This window comes from Erinaceus europaeus, chromosome 15 (genome assembly GCF_950295315.1).
Source record: "Erinaceus europaeus chromosome 15, mEriEur2.1, whole genome shotgun sequence".
Lineage (NCBI taxonomy): Eukaryota > Metazoa > Chordata > Mammalia > Eulipotyphla > Erinaceidae > Erinaceus > Erinaceus europaeus.
This window is the reverse complement of record NC_080176.1, coordinates 64,454,093-64,475,308: the sequence shown is the minus strand read 5'-3', so window position 1 is coordinate 64,475,308 and position 21,216 is coordinate 64,454,093. Positions and strand designations below refer to the sequence as shown.

General features: G+C 47.4%; 1 protein-coding gene across 1 annotated transcript in view; it reads right to left on the bottom strand.

Moving 5' to 3' along the window:
• Window positions 1–14,037, bottom strand: part of LIPG (lipase G, endothelial type) — a 32,775-nt gene extending 18,738 nt beyond the window's left edge. Inside the window, exons 1-4 of the mRNA XM_060173843.1 lie at window positions 13,621–14,037; window positions 8,751–8,935; window positions 6,204–6,383; window positions 3,425–3,536 (exon numbers count right to left, since the gene is read on the bottom strand). Coding sequence (XP_060029826.1) covers window positions 3,425–3,536; window positions 6,204–6,383; window positions 8,751–8,935; window positions 13,621–13,708 — 565 coding nt within the window. The 5' untranslated portion in view covers window positions 13,709–14,037. The remainder of the gene's footprint in view (window positions 1–3,424; window positions 3,537–6,203; window positions 6,384–8,750; window positions 8,936–13,620) is intronic.
• Window positions 14,038–21,216: the final 7,179 nt, after the last annotated feature.

Here is a 21,216-nt window from a genome sequence, read left to right as displayed (position 1 = left end):
CATCTAGGGCACACCTAGCCCAGGGCCTGCAGAGTGGACACTGAATTCCTATTTCTGGGGGAAATGAATGAATGACTCTGCTCAACTGGATATCTAAAATAAGATAGTTTCAGATAGGAAAAGACAGCCTCTTCCCTCATATAGAGCATAGAATTCCCAGAGAAGTCTCAGATGCGAAACTTCTGGCAAGTGCCAGTTTGAAGCCTTCTAATTCAAGCAAGACTGGATTACAGGGATGCCCCCTCCAGCAGACTTCAGACTAAGTACTCCCTGCTGAGCCCCTCCCCAAAAAGGTGTCACTGCCCTCAATGACATGTAGGCTGTGCAGTCTCTGGGTCTCCTTTTTTTAAAAAAAAAAAAAACAGAGCTTTTCTCAGCTCTGGCTTATGGTGGAGTGGGGAATTGAGCCTAGTACTATAAAGCCTCAGGCATGAGAATCTGTTTGTGCAACCACTATGCTATCTACCCCTGCCCCCCCCCACTCTTACTTGTTGGGACCACCTGGGGCCAACAGAAAGAAGATGCCCCATCAGACACACAAGAGCCCACCCAACGTGAGCCAGAAACCCCCTGGGGTGCTGTTTGGCAAAGGGCAGAAGCCACACCTTCCTGATGTGCTCCCGGAGATCCCCAGCTCCAGGCAGGCAGCACGCAGGGAGGGCTGATTAGCATTCCACCAGCGAAGGCCATGGCCAGGCAGCCGCCACCCAACCAGGCCTGGGAAAGCATTGGGAAGGGTTCACCAGCCCCAGCTCACTACAGAGACGGGGGAGGGGAGGGTGGCTTGTCACTGTGGCCTTAGAACAGGCTCCAGGCACCAAGGAAGGGGCGCTTGCAGCTTGAGCGCAGCTGGTCTAGCTCTGAGCAGTGTGCCTCTCCCTACGGGCTGGACAAAGGTGCTGGGACAATAGAGCCCAGAGCGCCTCAGTGCCCAGAGGCTTTGCAAGGGGCTAATAAGCAGTCATGTTCAGTCACACAACCACTGCCACATAAACAACTCAGACTGCGAGGGCTCAGTGATCAAAAGTAAAGCTTTCCAGCTATGCAGAAGCAAGTTGCTGGGTCTGAGAGACACAACGTGTATGTGTGTGTGTGTGTGTGTGTGTGTGTGTGTGTGTGTGTGTGTGTGTGTGTATACATACCACTTGCGATCCAGAATAACTTTTAAGGAGCCCCAGTAAAATTTCTCACCTAGATATATTTTTAAGTCTGCCAACTTGTTGCTGAGGAATTTCTACCTTGACTAAATCATTCTGTAGCTAAGGATTCCCTTCTACCGGTTTTAAAATGAAATCACTACCGGCAAAGACACTGGTCAACTCTTTCCTTCTGGGTAATTAATGGGGCCCTTTGTATCTTGAAGGGTCATGGGGCAGCTAGGAACAAAGACAAAGAAATCGACGCAGGAAGGAGGGTAGAAGTTCAGGACAACAAATCTGCCATTGATTTTAGCCTAGTGGGAACCCAGTTTATGTATTTGAGGGGTGTTCCAAAAGGCAAGAAAGAATCTCTCCCACTTTTCACAATCCTAACATGATTTCATACAAATTCTCACATCAAATAATCTCAAAGATGGAAAGCTCACTGTTCTCTTATTTATTTTATTTTATTTATTCTTTTTCTTTTCACCAGAGCACTGCTCAGCTCTAGCTTACAGTGGTGGGGGGGATTGAACCTGGAACTTTGGAGCCTCAGGCTTGACAGTCTCTTTGCACAGCCATTATGCTATCTTTTTAAAACTTAGTTATTTGTTTACAAGAAAGGGAGAGGAAGAGAGAGAAGCAGAGCCTAGGATCAAACTTGGGTCCTCAGCCTTGACAGTATAAGGCTTCATCCACTGTGCCAGCTGACACCAGAGAGAGGCCTGTGGTGAGTGGCACAGAAATCACCAGCAGAATTTAAACATGAATCCACCCTTCCTTTTTCCCCTGGAGGTCTGGAGTCTCCCCAAAGGGAGGCTGGAAGTGGACTGCAAAATTATGTAGAACAGGAGTCAAGCAGTGGTGCAGTGGGTTAAGTGCACATGGTGCAAAGCACAAGGACCGGCCTAAGGATCCAGGTTCAAGCCCCTGGCTCCCCACCTGCAGGGGAGTTGCTTCATAGCCGGTGAAGCAGGTCTGCAGGTGTCTGTCTTTCTCTCCCCCTCTCTGTCTTCCTCTCCTCTCTCCATTTCTCTCTGTCCTATCCAACAACGATGACATCAATAACAACTACAACAACAAAACAAGAAGGGTAACAAAAAGGAATAAATAAATAAATAAATATTAAAAAATATTTTTTTTTTAAAAGTCTGTAGTCCAGGACTTCACCCCTCAGTTCATAGCTGTTTGCCCCTAGGTGTTTCCTTTTTGCTTGTTTGTTTTTGTTTTTAGACAAACCTATGGGTTTCACCACAGCAGGCCAACTCATTTTCATTTAGATAGAGGCAGGGAAAGACGTCATACTATCAACAGTTTCTCCTGGTGGCTGTGGCAACTCTCATGTGGAGGGGTGACTTGAACCTGGATTGTGTGCATGGCAAAGAGTGTGCCCTAGCTAGTGAGCTATCTCCTTGATCCTGGATGGTTTGTAAGTTGTACTCCCTGGTGCTCAGGGGACTTCTCCAGAGAAGGGGAAAGTGCAGACACAGGGCTGCTACTACCTTCCCCACAACCAGCCTCAACCACAGCTTCCTTACTGTGTGTTTTATGTAATGCTGTCCTGTACAAGTTCAGTTTGAGAAAAGGGTTCTTCCTGGGCATGAATTTAAAAAAAAAATTGGTGTATTGCACCAAAGTAAAAGGTTCTGGAGTGGGTGGAGGGGAGAGTACAAATTCAAAAAGGATGACAGAGGACCTAGTGGGATTGTATTGTTACGTGGAAAACTGAGAAATGTTATGCCATGTACAAAAACTATTGTATTTACTGTCAAACGTAAAACATTAATCCCCCAATTTAAAAAAATGGAAAAAAAATTAAAGGGGCTGGGTGGTGGTGCAATTAGCTAAGCACACAGATTATAAAGCATAAGGACCCAGGTTCAAGCCTCCAGTCCCCACCTGCAGGGGGAAAACTTCACAAGTGGTTAAGCAGGACTACAGATCTCTCACGCTCTCTCTCTCCCTCCTTCCCTCTCTAGCTCTCCTTTCCCTTTTAATTTCTCTCTATATATATCTAATAACTAATTAAAATTTTAAAAATTTTCACAAAGATGTTCTGGGCTAGTATTTAGCTCACCTAATAGTGCACCTGTTTGGGCACAAGTGTGCCCCAGGTGTGAGTCCGGCCCCAGTGCACTGGAGGAAGCTCCGGTGCTGGGGTATCTTCCCCTCTCTCCCACTTCCTCTTGATTCCCTCATGCTGGCCCAAATTCAGAACAGCCAAGTTAGTGGTGAGCTGAGGATCCCCAGGCTGAGCTGTTGATGGAGGAGATGTCAGAACTTACCCGTGATTCTGCCCACCGTGCCTTTTGCGAAATTGCCAGCATAGCCAGCCACGTGCGCTCCCAGGCTGTAGCCGATCAAGTGAACATTCCCAAGAGAAAACTCGCCCTGTTCCTGCAAGAAGCAACGTGTGAGTGATGAACATAGTGCTGAGCTCACTGGGTCACTGGCATTTCAATGATTCAAGCTGGAGGGGGGGAGGAACCTCAGAGCCCAGGGGCAGAGACGCCCAGGCCTGGCTGGCCTGGTTGGAAGTGTGACAGGGTGGGGACCCAGCCAGGTAAAGGGAGGGCAAAAGGACTTGGTGGCAGCTCCGACGTCAAGCACTTAGAGGCAGGGCAGAGGGTGGGACTGGAAGTTGCCTGCCTGACCCTTCCCCTGCCTGCTCTCCTTTCTTCCAGGCACTATCTACTAGGGGAAAGGGGTCAACAGTGTGGAGATCAAAGATACCAGACTCGCTGGAGACCGAGTACCAGCAGCCATCTGCAATACCGTGTTCTTTGCTCACTCACTGGTTGCTGATCGCCTCACCCTAACCCAGTCTGGCACCCCACAGCTGAAGCATTGATTGGACTGCACTTGCAGAGGGTAAGCAGGTGGGATCCAACCTCACAACTCAGAAACCAAACTTGTAGGCAGAGGGCTTAAAGACTGCACAAGAATTCTGTCAAAATCCTGCCAAATTCCATCTGATTTCAGGGGCAGGAGGAGGGTCAGCTCAGAATCAGCCAGCTAATGGGGCCACTTTGCCAAGTCCCTCCTCCCTCTAGTGAGGTCCCCTAATCTCAGACAAATCATTAACCTATAGAAAGTCCGTTCAAAGGGGCCAAGTATTGGCACACCTGATTGAGCACATACACAAAGATCCAGGTTCAAGTCCCCAGACCCCACCTACATAAGGAAGCTTCACAAGTGGTGAAGCAGGTCTGCAGGTGTCTCCCTGCCTCTCTTCATCTCTATCGCCCCCTCCCTTCTCAATTCCTCTCTGTCTCTATCCAATAAATAAGTAAATAAATAAAATATTTTTAAAGTCAATTTAAGTCCTCAAGATTTGTTTTCCACCCTGAATACATTAGGCTGCCTTTGTTTGACAATCTAGCCCCTACCCCCTAAAAACAGACACCCTTCAGAGGCAAGAACAGACACCAGGATGTATTCAAGATCACCAGCAGGCCCTGATCCCCAACCTGAGGGCAGGCACTTGTAAGGCCTCCCCAAGTAATGACACAGAAGGTCAATTTTCTTCCAGCAAGCCAAAGATCTATCAATAAATAGAAGGCTCTCTGTGGTATATTGCACCAAAGTGCAAAACTCTGGGGTGGGGGGGAGTGTTGGGGTCCTGAAACATAATGGCAGAGGAGGGCGGAGGGGGGAGGTTTAGACTGTTACGTTCAATACTGAGAAATGTTACACATGTACAAACTACTGTATTTTACTGTCAACTATAAACCCATTAATCCCTCCAATAAAGGAAGAACAAAAACTTTTGGGTTAAACAAGGCTCTCTAAAACTCCCAGCTTTCAGGTCAGCAAGATAGCTCACCTAGATAGTGCACCTGCTTTGCCAGGCGCACAGCCCAGGTTCAAGCCCACCCCCAGCCCCACCAACAACACTACCACATGGGAGGAAGCCGTAGTGCTGACATCTCCTCCCCACCACCCTTCTCACTGTCTCTCTATCTCACTCCATCTCTCTGAAAAAGGTCAGTCTAGAGCAATGAAGCCCAGTGACAACAATGACAACAAAAAAGTTCCAAGTTTAAAATATTTCAAGCAAAACTTAACCAGTAAAAACTTTAATTATGACAACTCCTAAAGGTCACTATAACACAGTCTGGCTAATGTTTCTTTCCTTTAAAAAAAAAAATGGAGGATGATTTTATTTATTGAGAGAGAGAGAACATCACTCTGACACATGAAATGCCAGGGACCAAACCTGGGCCTCAGGCTTGCAAATTCATAATTTTACCATTGTACAAATTTCCAGTTTCCCTTTTCAATCTTTATATATTTATTTTATTCTATTCTATGTTATGTATTTATTTAAGGAGAAAGAGAGTCCTAGCATCACTCTAGCAGGTATAGCGAGGAGGACTGAACTCAGGCCCTCATGTGTGCAAGTCCTGCTCTCTGCTGCTGAGCCTACTTCCCTGGTGGCTCTCCTATTTCTTTTTATGCAGAACTGGAACACACCAAGGGCAATACTACTGAGTGCCCCCCCCACTCCAGTTTTTTTTATTTTTATATCCTTAGTGAGGGAGAGACACCAGTATCGAGCTGCACCACCCCTGGAGTTCTGATGGTGCTGTCCACAGCACTACAAGCAGGAGTGGGACTTGGGACCTCACGGAGGATAGGGTATGCACTCTACCCACTGAGCTGCTTCCCAGGCCCCTGACCTGTATTTCTTTCTTTTTTTTAAGAAACTTTATTTTATTTATTATTTTTTCCCTTTTGTTGCCCTTGTTGTTTATCATTGTTGGTGTTATTGTTGTCATTGCTGTCTTTGTCATTGGACAGAGAGAAATGGAGAGAGATGGGGAAGACAGAGAGGGGGAGAGAAAGATAGACACCTGCAGACCTGCTTCACTGCCTGTGAAGCGACCCCCCCCCCCTGCAGATAGGGAGCCGAGGGCTTGAACTGGGATCCCGATGCCAGTCCGTGCGCTTTCCGCCATGTGGCTTAACCCACTGCCCCACTACCCTGCTCCCCCTGTATTTCTTAAGAAGGTTGGCTTTCAGGTGTGCTGAAGAGTGAACCTCCCTTTCCTCCCCAGTTACCTGCAGCCAGTCGAGCATCCTGGCCACGCTGTGTCCCACGACTCTAGTGTTGTTGACAGCGTGGGTATAAAGCTGGTGAGCCAGGGGCAACCAGTTGACCACTACCACATTGGCTTCTTTCTCTCTTGTCTGCAGAGCCGACACAAGCTTGTACAGCCAGTTCTCAAGAATGCCACTCATCTGCAAAGAAAACAGGACCTTTAAAAAAACACTAATAGAAGGGGCCAAGGGCACCTGATTGAGCATACATGATACAGTGCACTAGGAAGCAGGTTCAAAGCCCTGCTCCCCACCTGCAGGGGGAAGACTCACAAGCTGTGAAGCTATGCTTCAGGTGTCTCTGTCTCTCTCCCTATCTGCCTTCCCTTTCCCTCTCAAATTCTCTGTCCCTATCAAATAAATAATAATAATAATAAATTAAATTTAAGAAAAAATAATAATTCAGAGGGTGAGCGAGGTATGCACAATGGTTATGCAGTATATTTTTTCATGCTTGGGGCTCCAAAGTCCCAATTTAAATCCCCTGAAACACCAATAGCCAGAATTGAGGTGTGTTCTGGTTTAAAATAATAATATTAATAATAATAACTGGATCAGGCAGTGGTGCACCAAGTTGAGAGCATACATTGCCATGCTCAAGGGCCCACCTGCAGGGGGGAAGCTTCGCGAGTAGTGAAGTAAGTCTGCAGGACTCTTGTCTTTCACTCTCCCTCTCTATCCCTTCTCCCCTTTTAGTTATTTCTCTCTGTCTTATCAAACAAAATAGAGATAAAAAAAAGAGGGCACTGGAAGCAGTGAATTCATAGTGCTGACACTGAACCCCAGCAATAACTCTGGTAGCAATAAAAATAAAAATAATAATAATAAGTAAGCCATATACATGAGTCTCCTTCTGGATTTCAGAAATCCAAGTGGATCTGTGGCTGAGCAGGAGCCCATTTGCGTGCATGCACGGCCAGTCACAGGCAATGTTGCTCCAAGGTCATTATTCCCCATCACTTTTACTGCCACATTTCCCATGGACACTGTCATAGCGGCTGCACCTCCTCCACCCCAATCCAGAGGGCCACTGTGATATGCCCTGGTGGCTGCACCGGCCTGGCAGCAGCCTAAGTCTATCACAGTGAGGCAAGTGGCTTGGTCCATCATTCAAAGGCAGCTGCGGGGGGCTGACATGGTAGCATAGTGTTCATGCAAAAAGACGTTCATGCCTTAGGTACCAAAGGTCTCAAGTTCAATCCCCAGCACCACCAGAAGCCAGAGCCAAGCAAAGTAAGGGTTTATTCTGGAGAGTTAGCTTCTGTTCTGGGGAAACACCAAGGGAGGTGCTGTCTCCTCAGTAAACACTGAGTTAACGCCCACAACCATCTCCACCACCCCTTTGCCCCAAGATAGACAAGTTCTGCCCTTGGAATCCCAGATCAGAATTCAAAACACATTTTCCCACAGAAACAGACTTATAATAAGCAGTGGCCCAGTCCAGTTGTAAACCTGTTCACATGTACAATATGAGATAAATAGATTGCCTGTGCCTGGCCTGGGAACCCAAACTCCATTTATAACCTCGCTTCTCTGAGAAACCGCTGTTTCCAAGTCCCAACCCGATTTCAAAAGAACTTTCTGGAAGGAACCCCATTTGCAATTGGCAGGCAGTCTTTATTTGCATTTTGACAGGAGGGACCTTAAAAAGGTTCAGGGTCAGGAGTCTCATGGTGGGCAGTGGACGAGAATGGCACTCACAGTAGGTCAGTGGGCTCCTCCCCACCCCAGGCCTGACCCCCACAGCTGTAGATGGACCTAAAGACCCAGCAAAGCAAGTAGAGGATATGAATTTCCCATCACTGAAAGGAGGACTGTCCCCTCCCAATTAGCCCAGGCAGAAACCTGCTCCCTTAATAGTGCCATTTTCCTCAGGACTGTCATCATATGAATGAGCAAATCCCTCGCTGGTCAAAAGCTTCTATAGCTGTGTACTAAAGCCCTTTTCTGCGGAGGTTTGTCATGGCCCCTTCAATGGCAATTGCTCAGCTAGGGCACATAAAGGGCCCCCAAGGCCTTTCACCAGAACCATCTCTCTGCAGACAGGAGGGCACCATGCCAACGCAGCCAGCAGGCCCAGCCAGCTGGTTCCTGGCGGACCCTGGGCCAGTCAAGTTGCTGGGCCTGGGCCTGAACTGAGCTCAGGTAGAGAGAGGGCCCCCTTGCTGTGGTGGTTGACCAGTGTAATTAAGTGTAATTAGGGAGGTCCTTCAGAGCCAATGGAACAGGGCCGCTGCCCTCAGGAGAGCCTCTTTCTGAAAGCCCGCTGGGTGCCAATGCTCAATGCCACCCTGCTGGTATCCAGATTTCCCCCTCAGCAAAGTGCCCATGTGACATTCTTCACAGCTGTCTGGAATACAAGTGGCCCACAAGAAAAGAGGGGACAGAGTAAAACGGGGAGTCCCCCACCAGCTCTTTCGAGGGGTCAAAACAAAAGAAAGCAGAGTAGACCCTCCACACACACACACACACACACACACACGCACACACAAACACACACAAACTCACTGTCCATCCGTGAATGATGAAAAAGGTTTTGGCTGTCATGTTGAAGTCACAGTCCTCCAGGGGTTGGTTGTGGCCAAAGGGGAGGTAGCATCCTTCGTGTTCTGGGTCCTTAGAGGTACGGAGGTTAAACTTCACAGGAGGCATGGAGGCAGCACTGATGACCTCCCTGGAGCTGTGGGCTTCATCTGGGCAGAAAAGAAGAGCGTGAGTGTGGCCTGGGTGCTGAGGGATCAGGGGCCAGATCTATCTAGTTCAGCCTGAAGCAAATTCTTTACCCCTTTAGATTCAGTTTTTCTTTTTCCTCTTCTCCTTTTTTATTTATTTATTTTTTTGCTTGTTTGTTTGTTTTGCTTGCTTGTTTTTCCAGAGCACTGCTCAACCTTGGCTTAGTGCTGGTGGGGGGAGGGGGAGAATTGAGCTTGAAACCTCAGAGCCTCAGGCATTAGAGTTTGTTTGTGTAACCATTTTGCTATCTCCCCACCCTGGATTCAGTTTTTCTTTTCTTTTCTTTCCTCTTCTTTTCTTTTGCTGAGGGGGATGAGGAGGTGGAGGGGCACAATGTAGGGAGAAGATAGAGAGGGAGAGAGACAGAGACACCTGCAGTACTTGCATCACCATTTGTGAAGCTTCCCCCCTACAGGTGCAGAGCAAGGGCTTGGACCCTGGTCCTTGTACAAGGTAACATGTGCACTTAACAAGGTGCTCCACTGCCTGGCCTCCTTGGATTCGGTTTCTCTTTTCTTTCTTTTTAGTATTTTCTCTCTGTCTCATGTGAAGAAGCTTTCTCTCATGTGTAATACACAAAATAATTTTTAAAATTTATTTCTTTATTGGGGAATTAATGTTTTACATTCAACAGTAAATACAATAGTTTGTACATGCATAACATTCCCCAGTTTCCCATTTAACAATACAGCCCCCACTATGTCATTTACCATCCTTCATGGACCTGTATTCTCCCCACCCACCCACCCACCCCAGAGTCTTTTACTTTGGTGCAATATGCCAATTCCATTTCAGGTTCTACTTGTGTTTTCTTTTCTGATCTTGTTTTTCAACTTCGGCCTGAGAGTGAGATCATCCCATATTCATCCTGCTGTTTCTAACTTATTTCACGCAACATGATTTTTTCAAGGTCCATCCAAGATCGGCTGAAAACGGTGAAGTCACCATTTTTTACAGCTGAGTAGTATTCCATACACAAAATAACTTTTTTGATAAATAAAATTAGTGGTCTGGGAGGTGGCTCAGAGGATAAAGCATTGAACTCTCAAGCATGAGGTCCTGAGTTTGATCCCCAGCAGCACATGTGCCAGAGTGATGTCTGGTTCTCTCTCTCCTCCTATCTTTCTCATTAATAAATAAATAAAATATTATTAAAAATATAAATAAATAAAAGTAAAAAGACAAGATCAGTCACTTGTATTAACCACTGTAACTCTGAAATAAAGAGGTCTTTCTTGCTTTTATTTCCTTTCCCATTTCTGAAAAAGTTCTTCTGGGCTAGGAAAGTAGTTCAGTAGATTGCTTGTCTTGCATGCATGAGGCCCTGGGTTCAGTCCCCAGCAGTACATGAGAGCATCAAAAAAAAAAAAGGGAGAGAGAGAAGTGCAGTGTGGAACTATACTCTGTAATCCTACAATCTTGTAACCCTCTATTAATTATAAATTTTAAATGGCGAGGTGGGTGGGGTGAGTAGGACACTACGGTCCATGGTGAAGTGCTGTGTGCTCTCTGTTTCTCTATATGTCTATATGTCTCTCCACCTCAACTCTCACATAAAATTAAGACCTCTCTATTTCTTCTTTCAAAAACTGAGTTCACATGTGCGTTGGTGGAATAGTGGTGAGCACAGCCGCCTTCCAAAAACTGAGTTTACTTCCCTTCCCTCACGTTACTATTTTTAGAATCTGGCTCTTTTCCTGAAATGTTTTGGGCCAGTTGAGTCTCAGAATTCATTAGCGTTCAGATCTTAGACCGGTATTACGGCACATACAGTATGTGTTTAAAAGTCCCTGGTGGAGTCTGAGGCTACCCCCCTTCCAATCAGACATTCTGAACTGCATGAGTACTCATACAGAGTACGCACAGCCTCCTGGGGACTCAGATCAGTGTTTGCTACCAGATGAACTCAAGTCAGGTAAGGCCAGGTCTCGCTGGCCAAAAAAGTTGCCAAATTTTGAGGGATTTTGGATTTTCATTTTTCAAGTAGAGGTATGAAGCGGTTGACTGGTTACATAATGGGCTTCCATAGTGATTCAAGTGCCCAGCCCAGCACTCCCTCCAACGACCTCATGTATATTCTTTTTTTTTTTTTGCCTCCAGGGTTATTGCCGGGGCTCAGTGCCTGCACCACAAATCCACTGATCCTGGAGGTCATTTTTCCCTTTTGTTACCCTGGTTGTTTTACCATTGTTGTGGTTATTATTATCGTTGTTGATGTCATTGTTGTTGGATAGGATAAAGAGAAATGGAGAAAGGAGGGGAAGACAGAGGAGGGAAAGAAAGATAGACAGACCTGCTTCACCACCTGTGAAGTGACTCGCCTGCAGGTGGGGAGCCGGGGGATCAAATCGAGATCTTTACACCAGTCCTTGTTTTTTTGCACTACATGAGCTTACCCCACTGCGCTACTGCCTAACCCCCCTCATGTATTTTCTGAGCTCCTTGCAGTGCCAGGCATTCATTCAGAGAATCACAACTATGGAGAAGCTCCAAGGAGCAGCTAAACCAACCCTTCCCATTTCTCTGCTCACACACACTACAGCAAGGGATCCTGTGTAGCTGTAAGCAGCACACTCCTTCACACAGTCGTAAATGAGCTTTGGGCTGCATGGCTCATGCATCTGTTAGAGCACACACATTATCATGTACAAGATCCGGGTTGGAGACCACAGTCTCTATCTGCAGAGGGAAGCTTCATAAGCAGTGAAACAGTGCTGCAGGTATCTCTGTTTCTCTCTCCTTCTCTATCTCCCCCTTCCCTCTCAATTTCTCTGTCAGTATAAAAAACTTTTTTTAAAGATAAAGAAGTAAAAATAAATGAGCTTCATGCAACACCCTTCCAGCCATCTGGGAATCCCATCCAAGATAGCAGAAACTGCCTAGGAAAACTGAAAATCAAACTCTCCTGTCACCCAGAAACCAAGGGGCTATCCCAGGGGTTTCCTGTCTCCCCAAGTTAAGAAGCAAATGAAATCAAGGACAGAGAAAAATCAGAGTGATGCAGAGGGTGGTAGGGAAGAGGGTGGTAGGAAAGAGGACAAGAAGACACCAGATGCAACAAGGATAAGGCTCCAGAAAATGCAACCAAATACACCCATTAGCAAAACTCCGTCTTTAAATCATGGAATAAAAGCCCTAACTGGCAGAAATTTGAACCAGGAACCTAACTAGCTTAACACTGCCCCAGAGAGTCACTCACAGAAGCCAAATGGAGAAGTCTAGGAGAACAGGAGAGGGAGTCTGGAGCTTCCTGTGACCGATGTGCAGATAAGCCTGAGTACACACATCAAAGACTCACCTTAGCCTCAAGGCCAAGGATGACCTCAGGGCTCTTTCTAGGGCCACTGATCTGGGGATCTCATGCTTGAGAATTCACTGCACCACCTCCCCGGCCACTATCAGTTTGGGAATATTGTTTTTTGTCTGATTGTTTTTAGTTTATTTTACTTACTTCAGAGGGAATGGTACAGCATCACTCTGGCAAACAAGGTGCCATGGATTAAACTTAAGGCCTCACGCTTACAGGGCCGTGCAGTAATGCACCCAACAGAGCGTACATTACAGTGTGCAGGAACCCAGGTTCAAGTCCTAGGTCCCACCTGTAGGCTGGGAAGCTTCACAAGCAGTGAAGCAGTGCTTCAGGTCCCTATCTATCTATCTATCTATGTATCACCCTATTACCCCCTCCCCTCTCAATTTCTGACTCTACCAGGAAATAAATAGACCTTGAGTCGGCAAGTCCAGTGCTCTAGCCCTGCATCACATCCCAGACTGCTGGTAAATACTCCTCTGGATCAATAAAACTGACCAAAAGTATCCAGAATGACCGAACCAACAAGTTAGAACAGACCCTAGGTTTTCACCAACAAGTTAAAACAGACCCTAGGTTTTCACAAAAGAGGCGACCTACCCCAGGCTTCTAGTTAGCGCTTGAGTTGGGGACTTGTCCAAAAAAAAACTTTTTTTCCCCCATTTGTTCAAATTAACACACACATACACACACGTGCATTGACTGACATGGACCAAGACCTTTGTGCCCATCCTCAGCAGAATAGATGAACTACGGGGTGGGGACTCCCGGTTTCCCAGGCCTGACTGACCTGGTACTTGGCCTGAGCGACCCTCCCTACCCTCCAAGCAGAGCTCAGAAGGCAGCCAGGAGCAAGAAGAAAGGTAGGAAAGGGAAGCGGAGTGCGAACTCCAACAAGTGACAGGGAGAGACCGGCAGCCCTTCTCCTCAGGAAACATGGCACCAAGCGCGCCCCACAGTGCCCCAAGAATCAACCGCAAACCTGCAACCTCGCCAGCTCCCTCTCAAACATCTCCACCAAGAAGGCGGCGGGGCTCTTTCTAGCAACCCGCCTGTCTGACGAGCTTCCAGGTGCAAAGGCGAGGACGAGGTTGAAAAGTTGCAGGCAACGCGGAAGGCGAGCGTGTGCAGGAGGCGGGTGGAGAGAGCGAGAGAAACCGCGAGCGCGCGGGTGGCCAGCCGGGGTGCGTGGCCCTGGGTCCGAGCGCACTGTAAAGCCGATTCTAGGCAGCCCACCGCTGGCATGGCGGGCAAGCACCTAGGACAGCGCGAGGGCCAGAAGGGCGGAAAAGAAGCTGGGAGAGGGGACGTTTTGGGGGGAGGGGTGCACGTTACCTAGCGAGCGTCCCTGGGCTCGGAGGCCTCCCGCGGCCAAGCAGCAGTAGACGCCCCAGAGACCGAGCACTGGAATCGGGGTCCTCATGCTTCCCACTCACAGCCCCTTCCGCGAAGAGAGTGCCCCCCAAAAATAATAAAAGTAAAAAAAAAGAGTGGTGGCAGGGGGAGAACACGTCTGGGTTCTTCCAGTCCCCGTGGATAATGGGGCGGCTTTCTGGCCACCAGAAAGTGGGGAACTCAGACCCAGGAAGGTGGAGAAGGTGCAGAATGGAAACTTTGGCCCCACGGAGCGGCGAGCTGGCTGGGCAGGCGCGACTGCGAAGGGACGAGCACCGAGCAGACCCGCGCGCCCTGGCCACCCGCCGGGAAACCCGCACCGCCACTGTCACCCCGCCAGCAAGCCGCGAGGTCGCTTTTTCTTAAAAGGATCCAAGTCATCTGACCCATCGCCAGATGGTGATTTGCATAATTATTCACGACATCCGAGCTCTGATTGGTCACACCTTCGCTGACGCGTGGCCGAGACTCCCCAAAAGTTTGAATGAAAGCGCGGCGCACCCTCAGCGGGCAGCCTGGCGCTCGGGTGGCCTCGCTTCCCGCGCGTCCCAGAGGCTCCCGGAACCCAACCCACACCCAGCATTCACCCCAGCACCCCAGGCATCCCGATCGCACCTGGCCTCCCCCTCCCACCACCCCAAGAACATAGTACTTGAAGCCCTGCTCCCCCAGTGATGCAGTTCCTGGAGAAGGAAGATTATCCTCTCCAAGGCCACCCATTCCCGCGCCAAGAATAATGCCTCCGCGTCACGCCCGGGGGTCCGCACCCACAAAGTCCTCTCGTCCCATTCGGCCCTTCGCCCTCCCCTCCTCCCAGCCATGCCGCAACAGGTGAAAACGGCGTGATCCCAAGAGAAACCCGCAGAGTGAATGGGGTTGCAGGCTGGGACCAGGTTTCCTGGGGTCACACAGACCCTGCTTCCAACTCTCGCTCCGCCACCAATTGCAAAACCCAAGACCGGTCACCGACTGGTCCCAGGCGGTTTTCTGGTCCGCGTTACACCGGTGGTTACAATTGTGGCATTTTGGGGGCGCTGGGACTTGGAGAAGGAGGGGAAATTAAAAGGGACCATGCAGCCACACGCTGAATGCTGCGCCCGCCACGTGGTGGGCGCTTTCGGACCTGGTGGACCGGTCTTAGAAGGGTGCAGTGAAACAGCCCCACAAAGAGGAGGAGCTGAGGTTAGGGATCCAAGACGCAGAGACCTCGCGGAGTCCTGGCAGACTGGAGTAACCTGTTGAAAGGCATGAAGCAACTCCTTCCTCTCCTTTTTTTTTTTTTTCCTTCCTTCCCTCCTCGGCTTCTCTTTGTTGATCCGCATCTCCGCCCTACCCTCGGATCTGGGTTCCTCTCCAGCTAAGCACGCGGGATCCCCAGACCCCGAGAAGCGAGCGCCCTACACCTTAGCTTAGCTGGGAGTCCTCTCCAGAGCTAAACTGGGGCACCTGGGAGGTGAGGCGGCCGGTGCTCGGCAGCCCTGGAGGCGCTACGAGGACGAGGGAGGCTGGACCGCGGCTGCGGGACTGCACCTCTGACCGCCTGTAACCCCGCGGCCCCAGGGAACTGGTCCGAGGGAAGCAAGACCCCACCCGGGCCGAGCAGCCCCGCGCTGCTGCTTCCCCGGGAGTCGCAGCCCGACCCGGGGGTGAGGAGGTGTCTGAGTCCTGAAAACGGCAGGAGCAGGTCCTGTTCCCACCTCTGCTCGTTACTTTTGTTGCTCCCGATGCCCGCCGAGCACACTTCCGTACCCTCCCTCAGCTTGCTAACCAGAAGTGGGCTAACTTCATTCACATATATTAAGAATAAAGCTCACTGGGCTTCACCTACCGAGTGGTAAATGACCCCTCCCCTCTCCCTACCCACAAGAGGTGAAGCCTGCATCCCCTGCCCGCTCTGCTCCGAAGACAAAAGGCAGGTGTTGCTTCCATTTTGCCGCTGGGGGAGCTGAGAACTGAGCACAGGCTGCAGGGCTGTAGGAAGTCAGGACATCCTGCCCTCTCCTCTCGGATTCAGGTTTGATGTGAGTTCTTGAAAACTTCGTGGTCATCTCTTCAATAGATATTGCGAGAGGCAAAAATCCCTTTCTGGGGCTGGATGGCAGCTCACCTGGTAGAACACACACTTTATTATGTGTAAGAACTGGGGTCCAAGCCCTTGCGTACCACCTGTGTGTGAACGGTGGAAGCATGCTACAGGTGTCTATCTCAATCACTCTCTCTCCTTCTCTCTTTTTCTCTATCATTTTTTTTAAATTAAATAAATTTAAGGTATCTGCCCAGAGTTGTGAAGTCATTGTATGGGAACATCGATGACCCTGGTTGCAAAATTAAAGAAATAAATAAAACCTTCTGTTCTCTGTTGTGTGGAGTCATAGTTCCTTAACTGGGCATGCAGAGGGTGTGTCTCAGGTGGCATGAGTCACAGGTGAGATCTCCAATGGAAGTTAGGTAGTCCCGCGAAGCTGGTGCTTCCACAGGAGAAAAACAGAAGAAAGCAAAGATTCAACAAAATTAGCAGCCTTTTTTTTTTTTTTTAACTGCCAAGGCTGTAAAACTATTTCAGTTTCATTGTTGGTTGGTTAGAGTGCCCTCCTGTGTCCACATTAAAATACTGTGTGAGAACATGTCAAGGACATAATGAAATTACAATCACAGTATTGGAGTAAAGAAGTATAATAATCAATCCTGATGTTTCATCCTCTCCAAATAACCATGATAGGACAGAGAGATAATGAAAGAGGTAAGGGAGACAGAGAGGGAGAGAGAAAGATAGATACTTGCAGATCTGCTTCACGGCTTGTGAAGCAGTGCCCCTGCAGGTGGAGAGCTGGAAGCTTGAACCAGGATCCTTGAGCACCATATGCATTTAACCTGGTGTGCCACCCCCCAGCCCCCAGTTGGAAAACTTTAATGAGATCTTGTACATTCTTGCTTTGAAATGCAGTGTGTATTTTACACTCACAGCATGCATCAAATCACTACAGCCATGTGTCAAATGCTCAATGGCCACAAGTAACTTGTTGCTGTCATAAAGGATGCAGGTCTGCTCAAGACCAATCAGATTGACTTGTTCAAGGTCACATGGGGGGGTCCAAACAAAACAGAAGCAAGCAAACTGTACGACTTGTGAGAAATATGGTGGTTATCTTTGGGAGGTGACACAAACTGACAGAAAAGACTCTTGGGTCCAGGTGAGTCATGAGAAGACCATAAAGAAGGCAAAATAGAGTGCACAAGTGACCATGCGTGAGGACCTGAGTTCAAGCCCCTGGCCCCCACCAGCTTCACAAGCAGTGGAGCAAGTCTGCACGTGTCTATCCTTCACTCTCCCTCACTGTCTCCTCTTCCCCTTTCAATTTCTCTCTGTCCTATCAAATAAAAATAAAATAAGATAAAAACAGGAAAAAATGGTCAATGGAAGCCCTGGATTCATACCAGTATGTATGAATCTGTGTGGAGTAAACCTCTATATGTTAATAAGAATATCAAAATAGACCAATCACCACAAGAAGAGATTGAGACTGGCCCCAGAGGCTTTCTCCACACAGATGCCCCCAGTATAGACATATATGACTCCCCAGGTAAATCTCCTTAAACTGCCAAATCTTTGGTTCAACCCAATTTGTCACCTATTCCTATATCTACCTACATCTACAGCTCATAGCTTAAACACACACACACACACACACACACACACACACACTTGTCTAATTAAATCAACAACCACTAACTTCAAGTGCTTTTTAAATCCTGCCTAGCAATAAGTCAGAGTATATTTCCTAAACCATTTCCCTACCCTCCTCTTTCACTTCTCTCCCATAAGACCTCCAGCATCACTCCCATCCTCACTCTGGAATGGGAAAATAAATCAATCAAGGGGGCAGTGAAGATAGCATAATGGTTATGCAAAGAGACTCTCATGCTTGAGGCTCTAAAGTCCCAGGTTCAACCCTCCAGTACCACCATAAGCCACAGCTGAGCAGTATGCTGCTAAAAATTAGTTAACTAATTAACTGAATCAACAAAGAGAATACCCACAGTTACCCACAGACACACCTTCTCATCTGTTCAGGTCTACCCTATGATAGACTAAGATGGTAAACAGTTAATTGCATTTCTTCAAATTGGCAAGCAACTCTCTGCCCTAATTGTGCTTCCTAGTTCTACGCTCAACTCTGACATCATCTTCCCAGACAATATATTTAGTCCACCCCCACGTTAGCTGTCAAGCTCAAGCAAAGATTACTAGGCTTCTGGGAACATGCCTAAATAAGACTTAACCACCTACCAGAAGTCCTTACTTTCATCTATTCTGTTCAACTTTATAGTTCCTGTTCATTAAACATTTTGTCCTGCTTTCCATCTTATTGCCTTGCAGCCAAGTTCCAGATGTCCAGATGTTCTACAATGACTTTCCTGTACAGACAACCTCACCAGTATCTCCTGGAACCTCACCTCTTCGGAGCCCTACCTGACTAGGGAAAGATAGAAACAAGCTGGAGATATGGATTGACCTACCAATGCTCATGTCCAGTGGAGAAAGTTACAGAAGCCAGAACTCCCACCTTTTGCACCCCAAAAAGAATTTTGGTCCATACTCCAAGAGGGGTAAGTGATAGGGAAGAAAACCAGAGGGCTCTGTACCCCCATTCCAGCAGAACCTGAGTGTTTGCTACCAAAAATCTTGTTTTTATATCACCAGTGAATGGGAAGCAAATATGGAAAACACCAGAGCAAGCCAGGCACTGTTTCTCTTATCTGAAAGAGAAGAGGGAAAAGGGAAAGACACCTGGAAGTAGAAATAGATGTAAGGGAGACTTAGGAAGGAAATAAAGAGACTAGAGAGATAGCATAATGGTTATGCAAAAGACTTTCATGCCTGAGGACCTTAGACCTCAAATTCAATCCCCAGCACCACTATAAGCCAGAGTTGAGTGGTGCTCTGGTCTTTGTCTTTCTCTGGATCTCTTTCACATTAAAATAAAGTAAATAAAATATTTTTTCAAAAGAAGTGAAGGCAGGATCACTTGATCATTGAAAAAATGGTGACCTTGGGAGACCTTGCTGCAGTTTCCAGTGGAGGGATGAAGACACAGACAGAACTCTGGTGGTGGGAATTGTATGGAATTATACCTCTATTATCTTACAATTTTGTAAATCAATATTAAATCACCAATAAAATTTTTAATGTCTATCCAGGGGTCAGAGGGTGGAGCATGCAGTAAAGTGTACACATTACCATGCACAAAGACCAGGGTTCAAGCCCTCAGTCCCCACCTTCAAAGGAGAAGCTTCATGAGCAGTGAAGTAAAACTGCAGTTGTCTGTCTTTCTGCCTCTGTCTTCCCCTTTCCCACTTAATTTCTCTCTATCACTATCCAAGAAAGAGAGAAAGAACATAAGTCAGAAAGAAGCCTATTGGGGGCTGGGCAGTGGCGCACCTGGCTGAGCACACGTTACAATTTGCAAGGAACTGGGTTTGAGCCCCCGGTCCCCACCTGCAGGGGGAAAGCTTCATGCGGTGAAGCAGGGCTACAGGTGTCTCTCTGTCTATCTCCTTCTCTATCTCCCCCTCCTTCTTGATTTCTGGCTGTCTCTATCCAATAAATAAATAAAGATAATTTTTTTGAAAAAAAGAAGCCTATTGATTCCCTTTCTTCCCCCACTTCTCTGCTTCTCCTTACAGTGAGATTCCTGGAAAGTCTTCCTAAGCAATTTTCTCCAGTTCTCCTCCTCCCAGCCTCTTCTGGGCTTCCCCAACCCCTCTATCAGGGTTACCAGTGGCTTCCACACCACCAAGCCAACCCCCTGTCCTTTCTTTGTCCCATCAAGGCCACGGCCTCCTCCTTGAACACTCACCCCCACCTTCCCCTCAATCCCCTTGGCCTTCTTGAAGGACTCACTTCACGTTGTTGGCAGTAATAGGCCTTCTTCCAAGGATGGCTTCTCTTTGCTCTTCTCAATGTCTTTCCTGAAACTACTTTTACGCCTCTGGCACTAATCCATGCTGTCCCATCACTACCACCCCTCTGGCCTTCTTACTGTGCTTTGAACATACCAGCCATTTCCCTACCCCAGAGCAATGACTTTTGCTGTCCACTCTACCAAGCTCCCACATACTTATTTTTTTATTTTTGAAAACAGCCTTCCAGATGTTTTCAAGGCTCACTTCCTTGAGATCTTTTCTCAACTGATACTGAGGCTACTGGGTCACCCAGCTGGAAATTACAATCCTCTGCCCTCACCCCCTGTCTTCCCCATCCCCCTCCTCTGCCTCCACATCCTGCAACACTCAGCACCATCTGACACATTACAGATCTTACCTGCTTGCTTGTTGTTAGTCTATTCTCCCCCTGAAGATGAAAAGGTATGTGTGTGTATGTGTGTGTCTGTTATGATAATTGTTATTTTTTCAGTGCTGATTTCTAATATGTTTGTTGAACTTTAAATTGTTTAAATTTGTTTATAGCCAGACAAAGAATAAATGCTTCAATTTTTTTTCAATAGATACATTTTTATTTTCAAAAAAAAAGAAAGAGCTTTCTACACAGTCAGGATACTCCTAGCAGTAAATCTGGCAAAGCTGGAAGTGCACAAAAGGAAAGTGCAAGTTGGTCTCCTTTCAAATGTTTAAGTGAACGATCAGCGAGTGGAACTGAACAACACATTAAAAGGACAACATCGTTTGCCCAACTGAGGTACATTCACCTGAAAAAATATAAGCTCAGCTCAGTGCAAAGAAACCTACAAGTCACATCTCTACACCAAAGGCAAAAAAAAAATCTGTATGTGGGAGTCGGGTGGTAGCCCAGCAGGTTAAGCGCATGTGGCGCAAAGAGCAAGGACCAGCGTTAAGGAACCCGGTTCAAGCCCCCGGCTCCCCACCTGCAGGGGAGTTGCTTCACAGGCGGTGAAGCAGGTCTGCAGGTGTCTGTCTTTCTCTCCCCCTCTCCTCTCTGTCTTCCCCTCCCCTCTCCATTTCTCTCTGTCCTATCCAACAACAATGACATCAATAACAACAATAATAACTACAACAATGAAAAACAACAAGGGCAACAAAAGGGAAAATAAATAAATATATATATATATATATATATATATATATATATATATATATATATATATATAATCTGTATGTGTGTCTGCACCTCATGCCTATCTAATTCCACCCCTCTCAGTGGGCTCTGCTTTATTTTTTTTTATAGATATTTTATCAGCTGGTACTTTTAAAGATTTTGTTTATTTATGAGAAAGACAGGAGGAGAGAGAAAGAACCAGACATCACTCTGGCACATGTGCTGCCGGGGATCGAACTCAGGACCTCATGCTTGAGAGTCCAAAGCTTTCTCACTGCACCACCTCCCGGACCACTCTGCTTTATTTTTATTTCATTTTATTTTATTTCATTTTATTTTATAGGTAGAGAGAGTTGTGAAAGATATCATATCAAAGATTCCTTTAATATGGTAGGGGCCAGGCTTGAACCAGGGCCACTCACATGACAAAGCAGCGCACTATTCAAGTGAACTATTTCACC